The sequence below is a fragment of the Psammomys obesus genome, unplaced genomic scaffold, assembly GCF_907164565.1.
Source record: "Psammomys obesus unplaced genomic scaffold, mPsaObe1.curated_primary_1811, whole genome shotgun sequence".
In the NCBI taxonomy this organism is placed as follows: domain Eukaryota; kingdom Metazoa; phylum Chordata; class Mammalia; order Rodentia; family Muridae; genus Psammomys; species Psammomys obesus.
The window spans coordinates 40,850,587-40,866,982 of NW_026591086.1; the positions used below are offsets into that span (position 1 = coordinate 40,850,587).

A 16,396-nucleotide genomic window follows, 5' to 3' on the forward strand; every position below is an offset into this window, starting at 1 on the left:
CACACACACACACACACACACACACACACACACACACACACACACACTTTGTTGAATATATTGCATGCCTGCTGTATAGGGCTAGGGACTATAGAAGCTGGGCAATATACTATTTAAAATAGGCCTCAAGTAGGGCTGGGGGTGCAGCTTATTGGTGGAATGCCGTTGCTCATGTGAAACCCTGGGCTTACTTTCAACTGTCAGGAGCCCAGGGGAAGCCTCAAGGAGATAGTCTTCCCTTAATCTGAGGTTTCGTTGTCTGTGCTTTGTTACCCTGTTTACCAAGGTCAGAAGATATTAGATGGAAACTATCAGAAATAAACTGTGTTGTCTAGTTTTATGTCAACATGACACAAGGTAGAACAACTGGTGAAGAGGGAGCCTCACTGAGAAAGTCTCCTGTAAGACTGGCTATAGGGACGCCTGTAGGGCATTTTCTCAGTGATTGTTGGGGGAGGGCCCAGTCCATTGTGAATGGTGCCATCCCCGGCCATACGGGCGTACGGGCATACGGGCATACGGTGTCGTGTTCTATAAGAAAGCAGGTTGAGCAAGCCAGGGGAAGCAAGCCAGGAAGCAGCACCCTCCATGGCCTCTGCATCAGCTCCTGCTTCCAGGTTCCTGCCCTGTTTGTGTTTCTGTCCTGACTTCCTTCAGTGATGAACAGTGCTGTGGAAGCGTGGGCCAAAAATAAACCCTTTCCACCTCAACTTGCTTTTAGTCATGCTGTTTCATCAGAGCGGTAGTAACCGTAACTAAGAGATAAGCGATAGATTTTAAATAACGTTTATTATTGACTTGCTTATAAGCTTTTATTAATCCTTTCTCATAGGTTTGAATGTACAAGAAAACAGTGTTTGTACCGTTTGGTACTATCGATGGTTTTAGACATTTGGGATTTGGAAGGAGTCCTTGGAGCGTAAGGGGAAAGAAGAGGCTATGGCCGAATACTGTAGAACTGTGCAGGGGCGGGAACTCAAGGGAGTGGCAGGTCCCTCAGCGGGCAGGTGTAAGGAGGAGTGCCTCTGTGGAGGAGGAGCAGCAGCGTATTAGCAAAAGTTTGCCGGTTGGCTTAGGTCCTCTGCCCTCTGCCCTCTATCATTGCACTTCCCGGAATGTCTCATTGTAGTTCATTATACTTCCTAGGTAATGTGCTTTTTATACTTGTTTGGCTTGCTGTCTGTTCACTGGACTACACCAACGAGCAAAGCATTGCTAGACAGAGGTGCAGTTAAAGAAAATAAGCGGTGAAGACGGTGTGGCGACCTGGTTGGAGGCAATGCTTTGTGAGGAGTCGAGCACAGCGCTGGTTTATGAGCCAGCTTGAAAAGGAATGACCAGGAGAGTGTGTGCCTTGATTGGCACACTCCAGCGTACCGGAGCATACATTCATAAAGAGAATTCTTAACAGATTTGAGCAAAGAAAAACATTACAACAAATTTGGGCATTACTAGGTTTGAGGTCTTCCACAACTTTAGCCCTACTTTTCAAAATGTTTCTTAATTTCTTTCATTTCAGACAAGCTGCACTTAGATTTATCTTAGTTTTTCTCTCTGGGATTGATAATGGAACTAAAGCTAAGAAATGTTGGTTTCACCAGGCTTGACGGCTCATGCCCTTAATCCCAGCACTCAGGAGGCAGAGTCAAGAGGACCTTTGTGAGTTTGAGGTCAGCGTGGGCCACAAAGCGAGTTCAGGACACACAGAGTTTGTTACACAGAGAAACCCTGTCTCGAAAATTAAAATTAAAAAAGAAAGAAAGAAAGAAAGAAAGAAAGAAAGAAAGAAATGTTGGTTTAAACCATAAGCTCAGTGAGAATTAGAAACTGGTGGTCTCATACACTGTGGTATCCTTACGTATACAGAGTGATTGTCATTACCATATGCCCCATAAAATACTATTTCTTCTCTTCATTCCTTCCTTCTGTGGGATGGAAAAATGTGTTCAAGGAGAGGGACCATTGCGTCCAGTAAGAGAGTACTCCCTGCCATTGGGAACAGGCAGAACTGCAGGAGCAGGGCGTCGGGAGATAAGTCTGTGTGGGGTGTTGAGCCCATACCCTGGAGGCTTAATCTGACCCTCGTTCAGAATTTGGGGCTTTAGGGTTGAGGTGAGAGCGCTGGGAAGTAATCTTGAACAGTTTCTTGATGCTTTCAAATCTGAGCCAGGCCGCTTGTGCGTAACTCTCTGCCACCTCCTGGTGGCCGAAGATGCACCTAGCAGGAGAGAAACCAAAATAATCAGGTCATTCTGTCTTTTGGTTTCTTTTGAGTACACAACAGCTTGCTTACCAGCAGGGTTAACACTTTTAAGGAGTTAATGGGTCTTGTTGAGTGGTAGCTATCCTAAGACAGTTAAAATTGGAATTTTGATTATTCCATTTTGAGCTGTTAACCTTTAGTAAGTTTTGGTGTTTAGTCTCATATTGTTTATTTTTTAAACATGCACGTACCTTTATCTTTAGTGTTTTTATTTCTAAATGGCCAGAGGGTCATTTTCTAATCTTATTTGATGGAGTGTTATCTCCTTAGTGGGTGGTAACAAACAGTGAATTGATCAGGACGGCCCTTTTTCATTTGTTCTAGAATGTACATTTTTCTCTCGTCACCAGCTAGAATAGTCTAGCGAATGTATCACTCGTATGAGAGGTTCGTTCTCCCTTTGTTTGTAGTGGACATGCTGTTCCCTATGTCCTGACCTCAATGGAATTTTCATCATGTACTCTGAAAGCAAATGTTTCTGTTGGCACGACACTCAGGGGAACCCTTTCTTCTTTCAGATAAGCTACGAAGAAGTATGCCTAACCTGGCCCGGATGCCGAGCACCACCGCCATCAGTAGCACCCTCAGCTCTCCCGTGGCAGTGAGGAGCAGTCAGAGTTTTGACTCAAGCTTGCACGGAGCTGGAAGTGGGGTTTCCAGGGTCCCGTCCTGCAGTAAGTGTAACACAACAGAGTGGCAGCTCTAGTAATTCTACTGAGTTGGAACACCAGTAGGAAAATAACGTATTTCTCCAGCATTTCTTTTACATTTAGGCATACTCCAGGAGACTTGGTGTAATAACTTAGTTTTCAGTGTGATCAAGTAGTATTGCCTGCAGTGCCCATGTTACCAACTGCTATCACTGAAATGATAGGGGCCTTTACACTCAGTTACAGTTGAGTGTAGTCATTATAGTAGACATACCAAATAATCTCTAGCGTGCCATTATACAACCCCTCTCCTACGCAGAGCCTCCCCTTCCTTTCTGTTAGTCTGGCATTATGTCTCAAGAGAAGCACACTAGTTTGGTCCAGCTGTTACCTTGCTCATGGTTTTCACTATTCTAAAGCATTTTCCTTCAAAGATGAATATATGTATTTCAGTGTGTAGAAGTTAATTTTACACTCTCCATTCCAGCATACTCATAGCACTATTCACTCTCTTCTGTCTTACCCCTCAGTGAGCAATGTAGTGTTGACCCTGGTGGCGTGTGCTTTCAGGTGCTGTGGGGACGTGGTAGTTCCAGGTGCTCATCCTATCCCTACATTCACACTCTGTAAGAGGGTGTGGAGTATGCAGAGGGCTGCCTACAGCACATCTCAAGGGGTTTTCAAACCCTCCTTCCTCAAACCCGATCTTGGATACCAGCTTACTCTCCAACATGGGGTTGTCTTTTATTGCTTTATGTCCTAGCTCTGAACAACAACGTGACTGTATGTAGTCTGGGTAAGGAGCTGTTCTAGCTGGTTTACAGCCATTATCTTATGCAGCCTACCAACAACTCCATAGCATGGCTTCCATCATCATTCCCCTTTTGTTGCTGAGGAACAGTTTCAAATAGGCGAAGTCACAATTTAGCGCAGTTCGGAAATGCAGAGTCAAACATGGCTATATTTTTAGCTACCAAGATGCTGTACTTCATGGACCACTGGCCTTTTTACTTATTTCTTCTGCTTTTTCTTCATAGCAGAACCGAAAGGCTTCATCATTTGGAAAGTCTTTAGTGCTTTCCTGGCCATCCAGATTTTCCTGAGTACTATAGAACAGATCAAGGGTGGGGTAGATTTTTGGTCCAGTTTTTCTTCTTCAACCTAGAAATCAAGAATAAAAATGTTCTAAGATCTTAAGCTCTCAAAGGCTCTTTTAAGCAGAAAGTTCTGTACTGTGAAACTTGGTTTCATACACATATTTACAGTGTTGTATAAAATTATCATTAAGTTATGTGCACATAAGTAAATTTTGTATTTGGACTTTGGTTCAGTCGTAATGAGTGGGAATTTCTGTTGCCGTTCCTGGGGGGAGGTGATTTAAAAGGAAGAAAGAAGGATGTGTTTCTTTTACATTTTCAGAGGGGCTTTTTGGTCCAGGGCTGGCTGGCTCTATTGCTTTGGCCTGAGACAAGGGAAAAGTCATGGGGCATGTAGAGGAGGAGGACACGGAAGATAAGCAGAGGGGGCCCAAGGACAAAGCATACTAACACACTCCTTGAGTGACCTACCCCATGACTTGCTTCCTCCCACTGCAAAAGAGTGACCAAGGCTTCAGTACCCATGCCTGTGGGTGACCTTTCATAGTCAAGCGGCTTCTTGCCCCTGGCCAGCTCCTGTTCACCTGATAATCCCAAAGATGTTTAATCTGTCTCCATGAACTCCAATAGTCTCGACAGTTGCCGCATGCTCAAAACTCGCAAGTTCAAAGTCCCCCTAAGACTTAAGCCAAGTGTCAACAGTGAAGTACTATGAAATCAAGAAAAGGTTACATGCTTCCAGCATCAAGTGTTGCAGCATAAACATTTCCATCACAACAGAGGAGAAAGCAAAGGCATAGAAAGGAATAGACAAAGACAAGGCCCAGTCCCAGCAGGGTAGGAACTGCCGTCACAGTGTCAAGCGCTCTGATATGCGGTGTTAGAATGCGCGCGAGCACCGGGCGCCTGGGTAGCCGTGCCCCTCTGGCTCTGCCTCCCGCACACCATAAGCTTCTCCCTGCACCAGCTCTCCTCATTCCCTGTAGGTTTCCTTGGCAAATGTCCCATGTTTATCGCGTCAGTAATTCTGAAGTCTCAACTCCAAGGCTCTGGCCCTTCCACACACTGTCTGGTCTGTCTTCCTTACTGTTCTTTGAGAACTTAGGCAGAGGCCCTGTAAATATCACTCTTGTGTGCTACTGCGTACCTGCAAAAGCAGTATCACATGACTGACTTCAGTTTTCTAGCAAGCAGAAGAGCCAGCTGAGCTCTTTTGGACCGTGGCTCAGGGGCCTGGTTCTTAGGAGAGTCCTCATTCCCATCTGTACCACCAAAGAACAGCTTTGCAGGAGCTTTTTTTTTTTTTTTTCCTGCTTTTCTAAACACTTTCCAAATTAACAACTTCCTCCTTGCAGACCAAGATAGGAACCACAAGGTCAGAAGTGAGAGCCGCCACCCTGCTTTCATATTTTGTTACATTTTTATCACTCTGATATAAAACCAAGAGAATTTCTGAGATGGACACTCAACCAAAGACCATGAGAGGATAAAATCTAGAACCTCTGCTCGGATGTGACCCGTGATAGCTCAGTAATCAATTGGTTTCCCATAGTAAGAGGAACAAGGACTATTTCTAACAGTAACTCAATGACTGGCTCTTTGACCTCCCCACCTCCCAAGGGAGGAACAGTACTGTTAGGCCAAGAGGAGGGCTTTGCAGCCAGTCCTGAAGATACCTGATAAAACAGGGGATCAGATGAATGGGGAGGAGGTCCTCCCCTATCAGTGGACTTGGAAAGGGGCAGAGAGGAGATGAGGGAGGGAGGGTGGGACTGGGGAGGGAATGAGGGATACAGCTGGGATACAGAATTAACAAAATGTAACTAATGCGAAAAATAAAATTAAAAAAAAAAATAAAACCAAGAGAAGCCGTATAAAGGGAAGAAAAGTTCATGTTGGTTCTGTTTTTGGATGTGGCACATGACTGGCTGGATGTGTTGCTCTGGGTCTGAGCACAGCAAATGTCTTCCTGTGAGATCAGGTAGAGGAGTGAGTTGTTGGCTGTCTGGTAGCCAAAGAAAAGTTGGCGTGGGAAGGGCTTAGGGACAAGGTATGGCCCTCCAGAATATGACCCATGACCTGCTTCTCCAGGTAGGCTCCCTTGCCTCCTGTTTCCAGTACCTCTCAGAAAAAGGCCAACAGCTAGGAGCTAAGGCTTCAACATAGAAGCCTGCCTGGAGGGGACATTTTATGGTCAAACCAACAGAAAAGCTATGTGTATGGATACGCAAGTGTTCTTGAGTTTGAGGGCTGGAGGTTGGCTAAGTATTAACTGGCTGCTCTCTCTGAGAACCCCAGTTTGATCCCCAGGGCCCCATCATAGCTCACAACCTATAATTCTAGTTCTAGGGGATCTGGTGCCTTCTTTTGGGCACCATGATACTAGGCATGCACAGACATACATTCAGTCAGAACACCCATGTGATAAACAGGTGATTGATTGATAGATGATAGATATTTCTCCTATTTGAAAATTCCCCAAATCTAAATCCAATGCCTGTTTCCAAGCATTTTTGATAGAGAGTGCCCAGCTCATGTCATGCTTTATTATTACTGTAGTTTACAAGGTTGTGAGCTCTTCTGGGCTTGGACCTTAGTTTATTTCATTTTCTGTTCCCAGGACCTGACATATTGCCTGAACACAATGAACTCGTAGTGAATGACTGAGTAAAATAAAGATTAGTCTACGGATGAATGCATGCCATGGCTGTTAGTTAAATTAGTGAAGTGTCTGATAAAGGCAGAGATAATTTATGAATTTACTAGTGATGTGAAACAGAGACTGTTCGCTAGCTTTACGTCATCTGTTTTTAGACAGCAAGGCAATTATATCATGAAGAAATTTAGCCGAGAAAAAATATAAATTCTCTGTATGAGTTAAGTGTAGGGCAAGATAAAATGTTTTGACACTAGCAAATATGAGGCTGATTAGGAATTTTGTTGACTGTAACTCAGTGTGGACAATAACATTTTTGAATGCTATAAAATTAATATAACCCAAAATAGAGTAGAGTGGACATGACTCAGAATGTCTAGCTTTGAAAAACTCAAACTGATATGAACATGTTGGAAGGAAATGGTCTGTGGCCAGAGCTGAGGCCATTTAAGCCACAGAATAAATAATGATAATAGATACTAATTTATAACTCCATATAAATATCTGTGGGTCCATGCTTAAGCTATCAAATAGTGGACAGATTGTGGGAATTCTTTGCAGTGAGATTCTATTTAGTATATGGAAAGAATTGAAGAAAATAGAAAAATCACATTCAGAGAAAGACAGAACAATGAACAAGAGGTGTTACTGTGTGTTAGGTTAGTCACTGTGGTGCTTTGGATGAGAATGGCCCTCATCGCTCATGTATTTGGATGCTTGGTCACCAGGGAGTGGAACTGTTTGATAGGATTAGAAGGATTAGAAGGTGTGGCCCTGTTGGAGGAAGTGTGTCATTGGGGGTGTGCCACTTCTAGACCCAGTCTCTCTCTCTGTGGATCAGGATGAAGTCCTCACTGCTCCAGCGCCTGCCTGTATGACACCATGCTTTCTGCCATGATGATAATAGACTAAACCCCTGAAATCGTAAGCCAGCCCGTTACATGCTTTTTCTTATAAGAGTTGCCGTAGGCATGGTGTCTCCACACAGCGATGGAGTAGTGACTAAGACAGCCATATTTCAGGTTCAAGGCGTAGGATTCGGGAGAGGGCAAGTAAAGAAAACTGGCATGGCAGCATGGTGTCATAAGAGACTTGACCTTGGGTTTTTAATCTTGAGACCCAGGCATTATAGTCTTTCTAATTTTTTATTTCTCACTTCCGTAGGGACATGGTTCATCAGTAGGGCCGTCTCTGAGAACTGCTTCATAGTTTCATTTCAAATGAAATCGGAATTTCATTGAGTCTGCAGGTTACTTTTAGGTCAGTCAGCAGCATTTTTAGTATTCTATATTGCTATGAAGTAGGCTTTCATTGTTAATATGTCTCAGCATTGTTTTATAGCTGTATGAGAGGTTTTATATCTCTAAAAGTAATTATTTCTAAATATTTAATTAATTTTTTTTTGTAAATAGTTTCTTTTTCTTTCAAATTTAGCTTCTTCTAGTTTTCTGATATATTAATTTCCTTGTTTCTGTAATAAAATGCCTGACAAGGTTGGAAAGGAAGGGAGAGTTTATCTTCCCTCGCAGTTTGAGACTGCACTCCATCACGGCGGGAAGGCATGAGCGGGTGGCTGGCCACGTTCCATCTGCACCGAGTGCTGAAGGCTCAGCCAGCTGTCCCCTTTCTGTGCAGTCCGGAGCCAATGTGATGGTGCTCCCTCATTCAGGGCACGTCTTTCCGCTCACACTCTTCCTGGAAAACCTTCATTGACCAGATGTGTGTTTCCATGTTGACTCTGGGCTGGCCAAGTTGACAGTGAAGAGTCACCGTCATAGATGGCGTTTATAGTATCGTTGGTCTTTGTGTTTTGATTTTATATCCAGGGACTGTGCTGAATGTACTCATCCTAACAGTTGAGGAGCTTCTGTATATAACCAACTTAGGAAGTTGACTTTATCAACAAAACACGTTAAAGATTGTTCATAAAATCCCGGTGGAAACAGTCCGGTCTTCACCATCAGGAGAACAGATCAGTTATGACACCCATGCGGCGGAACACTGCATAGTTATAGCACAGCCCGTGGGGCTCTTAGACACATAATACTGGCTAACGGGAGCTACACACAAAAGGAAGAGAGGTGTGATTCCAGTGTGGGGGTGGCCAGCAGCTGATGACAGAGGGACAGTGCTGTCTTGGGAGCTGTCTCCCCTCTGGGTGGAGTGTGGGAATCCGTGAGGAGCTGGTGGAGCTGTCTGTCCACAGATGGGGATGCTCACTGCAGATCACCCATGTACAAGCTCAAGGCTTATTACTTATAACTCTGCAAAAGACGTTGAGCCAGAGGCACAAGTTGAACTGTGGTTTAATTAACATATTTTTCATTTATAAACAATTACCTTAAAAAACATACATGAAGGTAAAACTGTGCCATGGTTTTTGTCAAATTAACGTTTTCTCTTCATCTTTAGAGAAAAGGAGCCCAAAGTTAAGTATTTCTGCCTGTTTATTGCTGCAGACTGTAAAATGATGTTCAACAAAAAAGGGTTGTTACGCAGATTGCTCCCTTCACTTTACAGATTTTGCCATTGTTATAAAGGTCAGCATGGTGCTTTTTTAATTGAGTGGTTACTTAGGGCTTTAGGTACTAAGGCTTTACGTAGATTAATTTGTTTACTCCTTAAATAAACCCTGAGATAGTGTCATAATGAATGCTACTTAAGACATGTGTTTGTGCCCACAAGCATCACTCCTGACTTCCTTTCTGTAAGTACAGCTGTTAAATTGTCCCCATGTTTTGTTGTCATGAACACATTCTCAGAGAAGCTCTCAAGAAATTCTAATGGGGGCTGGAGAGGTGGTTCAGTTGTTGAGAACACTTGCTGGTCTTCTAGAAAACTCATCTTCAGTTCCCAGGATCCACCTCAGGTGGCTTACAAGCATCTGCTGCACGTACACAGACACACACACACACACATACACACACACACACACACACACACACACACACACACACACACACACACACAAATAATGAATGAACCTTGAAAGAAATGCTAATATCTTTTAAGCAAAGACAAAGTTGTCTTGGAACAGTTGAGAGATCCTCAAATTTCCTCCTACAGTTCCATCCCCAGGTCAGATCCAGCACAGAGTTCACAGCGTGGGCCATTTCCCAGTGCCGGTGCGGCAGCCCCTGAAGGCCACAGCCTATGTGAGCCCGACCGTCCAGGGCAGCAGCAGCAGCATGCCTGCATCCAACGGCATGCAGTTATATTCCAACACGGGCATCCCCACGCCAAGCAAAGCCGCAGCTCCTGGGATCCTGGGCCGCAGTGCGCTTCCACGACCTTCACTGGCAATAAATGGGGGTAACCTGCCTCGGAGCAAAATTGCACAGCCTGTGAGAAGGTGAGAACCTTTGTGCAGGTAACGTCATCAGTACTTGGAAATTCCGTTTCTCCAGCTCACCCTCACTCAGTTTAATCATAGGTCATTGTCCTCTAGGGCACGTCCTGGACCCTGCTTTCTCGGTTAGGCGATGGGTGTCTCTGTGTAGTCACGTTCCCTTGCCTCTTACCTCAGCTTTGTTCCTTGTCCCTTCTATGGAACTTTTAGTCAACCATGCCCCAAGTTACTTGTGTGGCTAGTGTCCTGGCCCCTTCAGATCTGTGCTCACAGTGGCACCTCTGTCCAAGGTTTGAAAACATCTTAGTTTGACTCATCAGGAACTTGGCCAGTTTGCATCCGTAAGTTCCAGATGGCCCAGGCAGGCGGTTTTCTCAACTTCAAAATGTCAAGTTCATACAGGGCACATTTTCAACACGGCTGGTGACAGTAAATCATGGCTCATTTTCCTTGCTAAATGCAGAGATGTGCATGCTTATGGACGAACAGAATTTACATGACTTACATATATGTCCATTATTGGGGACCCTTCATTTTTTTTTTTTTTTTTTTTTTTACTATAGATCTTGAAGGAGGAAGATTGCTACTGTCAGAGAACATGAGAGGGTCTGTTTTCTTTAAACTTGAAAAAAACATTGGGTTTTTCAAAATTGTTTTTTGAAATATTTTTTAAATATTATTTTTCAAGTTCTTTGTTACATGATAGAAAAATCTTTGTTTAAAATGGTAAGAATCAATGCATGTGCTTATATATTTAATAAAGTTGCTTTATGTTTTTAGCTGTTTTTCCATCAAGGATTTTACCTTTTATTTTTAATCTTAAAATATTGTTCACAGTGAAAATTAATGTATGCACGTGGGACACACGTGGCTCTCAGCTCTGGCTCTCTGCTGCAGATTGGCATGCTCTCTGAGGACCCACAGGGGTGTAGCTTGATACCCGTTTGTCACAGTGCCAAAAGCTTGTCAGTATTGGATGGAGAAGTGTGGATGGGAGAGGGGACCAGAAGATGATGTCACTCATGAGATTATTAACAGCCCGTTTGCTCTCTTCATCTCTCCATAGCTTCCTGCAGCCCCCCAAACCCCTGTCTTCACTCAGCACACTGAGGGATGGAAATTGGAGAGATGGTTGCTACTGAGGCAGTTTTATGGACCCTTGAAGACTGGGAAAGAAGTGAAAATGAGGGTAGTGTTACCTAGCTGGCTGGGTAGCAGTGGATGCTGGGATATTCTTTCCCTGTCACATTTTAGCATATGTGCTACATTATTTCCCCGTGGACCAATCACCAGAGACTAATGATTGCACTTACTCTCTGCCTGAGATACTGCAGTGCTCTCAAACCTGTGGCTGCAGTATTGTTACACTTAGATCTAGGAAGTTTTTGTAGAACTGCTCTGTACCTGAATACTTTTTGAAAGAATTGAGACGTATCAATAATGCTTTGCCATATGAGGTTTTTAAAGTACCTTGTTCATTTTACTTACATGTTCTAAACACCTTTCCATTACATGTTCTGGATTTTACTACATTGCATATTTACAACTAGGTTCTATAACATGGTTTGAATTTTAATTTTTTTATAGTTTACAGGAATTTTTATTTTTTGTGCCTATTTCTTTTTATGCCTATGTGAACCACTATGGAACAAGTTAAATTTTGTGCCATAAAAATATTTTTGTGGTAAGGTACTATTTTTTTAGCTCTAGGGGTATATCAGCAAAAATACACCATACAATTCGAGACATAATTTTACGTTGAATGAGCACAATTTAGTCGAAAGCATTGCAAGGAGACAGCCAGACGGCAGAGTTAAACAGTCTTGTCTTTTTCATTGTTAATTTATTGTCGTACATGAGCTTCATATTTATGATGGTATCACAAGCTCATTGCATTTAAGACCCGCAATGTTTGCTACTCAAACACAATTGATTTTCAATACTTTATTACAAAGGATGAAACTGTAATGTTTTATTAACAACGCTTCTGGAAATGGATGCATTTTAAAGCAAATAAATCTTTTTGATAGACCTTTTACAAAACCCATTTGCACTAATGAATGCTTTCTTATGGTCTGTGACTTACTGTTTGTTACTGTCTACACTGCTGTTTTGGAATGTTCAGAAATAAAGACTCTATTTCAGCAATATCAGGTCATGCCTGAAATGTGCAGCATCAAAAGTGAGAATGCCATGCCTGTGTCTCATTGCTGTTGTTGGAGCAGTTGCCGTGGTGATGGTCCTGGATAAGGGCGTTGGGACACTCTTCAAAAACCCACATTATAAAGATTAGGTCTTCTTTTTTCTGAAATTTGTCTGTTAAGAGATTCGAGGTATTCTTTTTTGTGACAAGATTGGGTTTCAGAAAGGCCAGTGGAACACATTATCTTTAGGACACATCTGTGAATGAACACAGTGCCTGTGGGGGTCTGGGTAGCCTTTGGATGTTGGGTTTGAAAACTTAGTACAGTAAAATAGCGAAACAGTGCCACTGGTCTGTATATGACCTCTTCTGCAGACGTCAGAGTATTTCAGCAAAGGTTTAAAAACTGCCTACAGTTATTCATTAACTTTTAATATTTTTGCAGGCAGTTCTATATAGAGCAAAAAAAGGACTTTTTGTAATATTTATTTTTTTAATTACAGTTTATTCACTTTGTATCCCACTGGAGAGATGGCTCAGCCATTAAAGGCTAGGCTCACAACTATAAAAGGACTTTTAAAGATAATGTTTTCTGAAAGTGAACTCCAGGTACATGGAAATGATGTGAATGAGAAAATTAGTTACGGAACATGTCTTTAATGATGACAACCAAGCGAAGCATTTTGTCCACATCTGCTAGATTTTATATCTAACAGTCACCCTTTAAAGATGAAGACCCCTCGGCCTCATAGAGGTGATGTCAGTCTGTGTAGAACTTTTGGCTTACAGTCATTGAAGATGCTTCTTTTAAAAAAATTATTTTATTTCTGTTTATTTATATTCCAAGGGTGCCCCTTTCTCCTCTCTTCCAAGTCCCCTCTTTTTCTTCTTCCCCCTTCGTCTCTCCCTTTCCCCGAGAAAAAGGGAGCTTCCCATATCAACCTTCCCCAGCACATCAAGTCACATCAGGACAGAGTGTATCACCCACTAAGGCCAGGCAAGGCAGCCCTGCTGGGGGGAAGTCATCCAAAAAAAGGTAATGGAGTCCATCTTAGAAACAACTCCCCCCTTCACTCATCAGGTGATCTACATGAAGACCAAGCCGGGCGGGGTCCAGACCGTGCATGCTCCTTAGTTGGTGTCTCATTCTCTGTAAGCCCCCATGGGACTGGGTTCGTTGTCTCTGTTGGTCTTTTTGTGAGGTTTCTGTCCCCTCCAGGTCCTTCCATTTTTCCCCGAACACTTTCACAGGACCCCAGAAGCTCCACTCCATGCTTGTCTGCAAGTCCTAGCATCTGTCTCCATCCATTGCTGGCTGGAGCCTCCCAGACAACAGTCAAGTTAGGCTCCTGTCTTCAAGCATAGCAGAGCAGCAGTAATAGTGTCAGGGGCTGGCTCTCTACCAGGGGGTGGGTCTCAGTTGGGTCAATTTAGGTTGGACATTCCCTCAATCTTTGTTCTCTCTTTATCCCTACACTTCTTGTAGGTAGGCTAATTTTTTGGATCACAGGTTTTGTGGGTGGGTGGCTCCCTTCCTTCCACTAGTCCTGCCTGGCTAGGAGGTGGTCACTTCAGTCTTCATGTCCCCCCGTCCCCTGTTAGGAGTCTCAGCTAGAGTCACACCCATGTCCTCCCTGAGCCTACCCTGTCACGGGCCTCCAGCCTGACAAAGAGATGTCTCCTCAGTTTCCCTTCTTGTTCCCAGCCCTCTCACCTCCCACTTTGGTTCTGGATTTGGTTTTGCAAGTATTTTATTGAATATTTTTGCATCAATGTTCATAAGGGAAATTGGTCTGAAATTCTCTTTCTTTGTTGGATCTTTGTGTGGTTTAGGTATCAGGGTGATTGATACCTAATGAATGAGTTTGGCAATGTTCCTTCTCTTTCTATTTTGTGGAATTGCTTGAGGAATATTTGTATTAGTTCTTTGAAAGTCTGGTAGAATTCTGTCCTAAAACCATCTGACCCAGGGCTTTTTTTTGGTTGGGAGACATTTGATGATTTCTTCTATTTCCTTAGGGGTTATAGGTTTATTTAAATTGCTAACCTGATCTTGATTTAACTTTGGTTAAGTGGTATTCATTTCATTTAGATTTTCCGATTTTGTGGCTGAAGCTTTTTGTTCTTCTGACTCGGAAGTCTCTTTTTCTTCACCACCATATTCTTTCCTGTGAATATTTTAGTTAGCTTAGCATATATGTGCATATATCATATGCATGATATATGTCAGTTAATATATTTTATTCTGAAGAGATTAAAGGATTTGGTTGATTTTTCACTTTGGCTATTTAATTTATATTTTTAAAGTCGTTTCTTTGGGGGGAATAAAAGCGAAGGTGTCTTTTATCTTGGATTTTACATGCTTGTTCTCGAGAGAGTGTAAAACCTTAAACAAGTTAGTAAACCGCAGTGTGCTGCATCCTGAGAGCCCCAGAGGGAAAAGGCACCCTGGTGAGGAGAGCTGAGAGAACTGGGTACCACATAAATCACGCTGCACACACAGGCAGCTGGGAAGATGGCCATAAGGAGCTGCAGTGACTCAGCCCTAAAGACTCCTCATGAGGTTTTTAACCTGGAAATTCTACATAACACAAAATCATGGCTGTCTTCACATTTCACTATAGGATACATATAACAGGAGCATAAGAAACAATATAAAACATACATGGATACATGATGGTGATCAGTAGACTGTGGTTCCCATACTAGCAGCTGAAGTATCTTTGGATGATTTGGAGAACAGGAATTAAAGTCATGGGGATGAAGTCAGAAAGGTGACAGGCAAGGCCAGGTAGGGCACAATAGGCCACAATGAGGACTTGGATTTTTCTCTGAAGAAGAAAGCCGTTTCCTGACTTTGAGAAGCGGAATGTCTAACTTGACGTGCCGTGGCTGGCATTGGTGGAGAATGGACAGTAGGAGCCTAATTATGGGACAAGGTGAAATGCACCAACAAGGTGAAAGTAAGAACCTTCAAACCTAGTCTTCAAAGTGGCATGCTATCATGTTTGCAGTCAGTTTCTGAAAAGCTTGTCTCTAGGGCTAGTCTTCAAGAGCAAGATGTTACACAAGAATGTAAGAACAGGGAGAAGAGATTAGACTAGTGAAGGTCCCTGTAGAGACTGTAAATCATTTCTGTTACCTCTGTCAGATAGCGTGCCGTATTTCCAAAAGTGATACAGCCATATATTTTGTTCAGTAGCATGTAAGAATTCCAGCTGCCCCAAGGTATTGGCATTGCCAGTCTTTAATGTTTTAATTGTAGGTGTGTTAGTGTCTCTGTGGTTTTAATTTGTATTTTCTGGGTTGCTAGTGAGATTAAATATTTTTTTTCATTTTCATTCATTTATTGAACATATATATATGTTTGTAAATTTCTGTTCAGACCCATTTTTCTGAGTTTTTTTTAATGGTTTTCAATGTTATATATTTTTCTAAAAATTTTTTTCATTTATATGTTTTCTTTTAATTCTTTTGGTAAACTTTTGATGAAGGATTTACTCAATTTAATATAATTTGACATGCTGTTGGAGTGTTTTGTTTGCTTGGTTTTTTACAACTTTTAAAAAGATTTGTCTGCTTTTTTTTAGTGTGTGCATGGGAGGGAGGGGGAGAGAGAGAGAGAGAGAGAGAGAGAGAGAGAGAGAGAGAGAGAGATGCTCAAGCAGGTTCCTGAGGAGGCTGGAGGCATCAGAGGGCCTTTATGAGCTGTAAGCAGTCTGCAGCCTGACACGGGTGCTGGGAACCCCAGTTGGGTACTTTGTGAGAGCAGTACGTGAACACTGAGCCCCTGCCATGCTGTTTTTAAATGTTAATCCTTGTATCTTTTAAAGGAATATGTCCTTGTCCTGTGATCATTACATGGTATTCTCCTATATTCTAGAAGTCCTTTTTATTTTGCTTTCATGCAGTTTTATAGTCAGCCTTAGTTTTTATGTGCTACATGAAGTAGAAGTACAGTTATGTTTTATCTTTCATGTGGATATCTGGTCTTATTAACCCTTACTGTAAAATCCTCTTCTCTTTGCTATGCATCAGATAGCCTTATGTGTCTGTCTAGGCCTGCCTATGCTCTCATTAGAACTATACAGTTGTAGTCACGTAGCTTTATGTTTTTAAGTAACAGAACAATCTTGATACCTTGTTTTGTTTTAGGTTTCATGGCTAATCCTCTATTATAACCGTATATATGTGTGTGTATGCTTATATATGCATATACATATATATGTGAACAAATT

General features: G+C 42.5%; 1 protein-coding gene across 2 annotated transcripts in view; it reads left to right on the forward strand.

The window, feature by feature from the left end:
- Slain1 (SLAIN motif family member 1) overlaps positions 1 to 12,198 on the forward strand; it is a 55,284-nt gene extending 43,086 nt beyond the window's left edge. For both annotated transcript variants that reach the window (XM_055609927.1, XM_055609928.1), the window contains 3 exons: positions 2,782 to 2,937; positions 9,733 to 10,018; positions 11,082 to 12,198. In XM_055609927.1, coding sequence (XP_055465902.1) covers positions 2,782 to 2,937; positions 9,733 to 10,018; positions 11,082 to 11,157 — 518 coding nt within the window. In that variant the 3' untranslated portion in view covers positions 11,158 to 12,198. The remainder of the gene's footprint in view (positions 1 to 2,781; positions 2,938 to 9,732; positions 10,019 to 11,081) is intronic.
- The last annotated feature ends 4,198 nt before the right edge of the window (positions 12,199 to 16,396 follow it).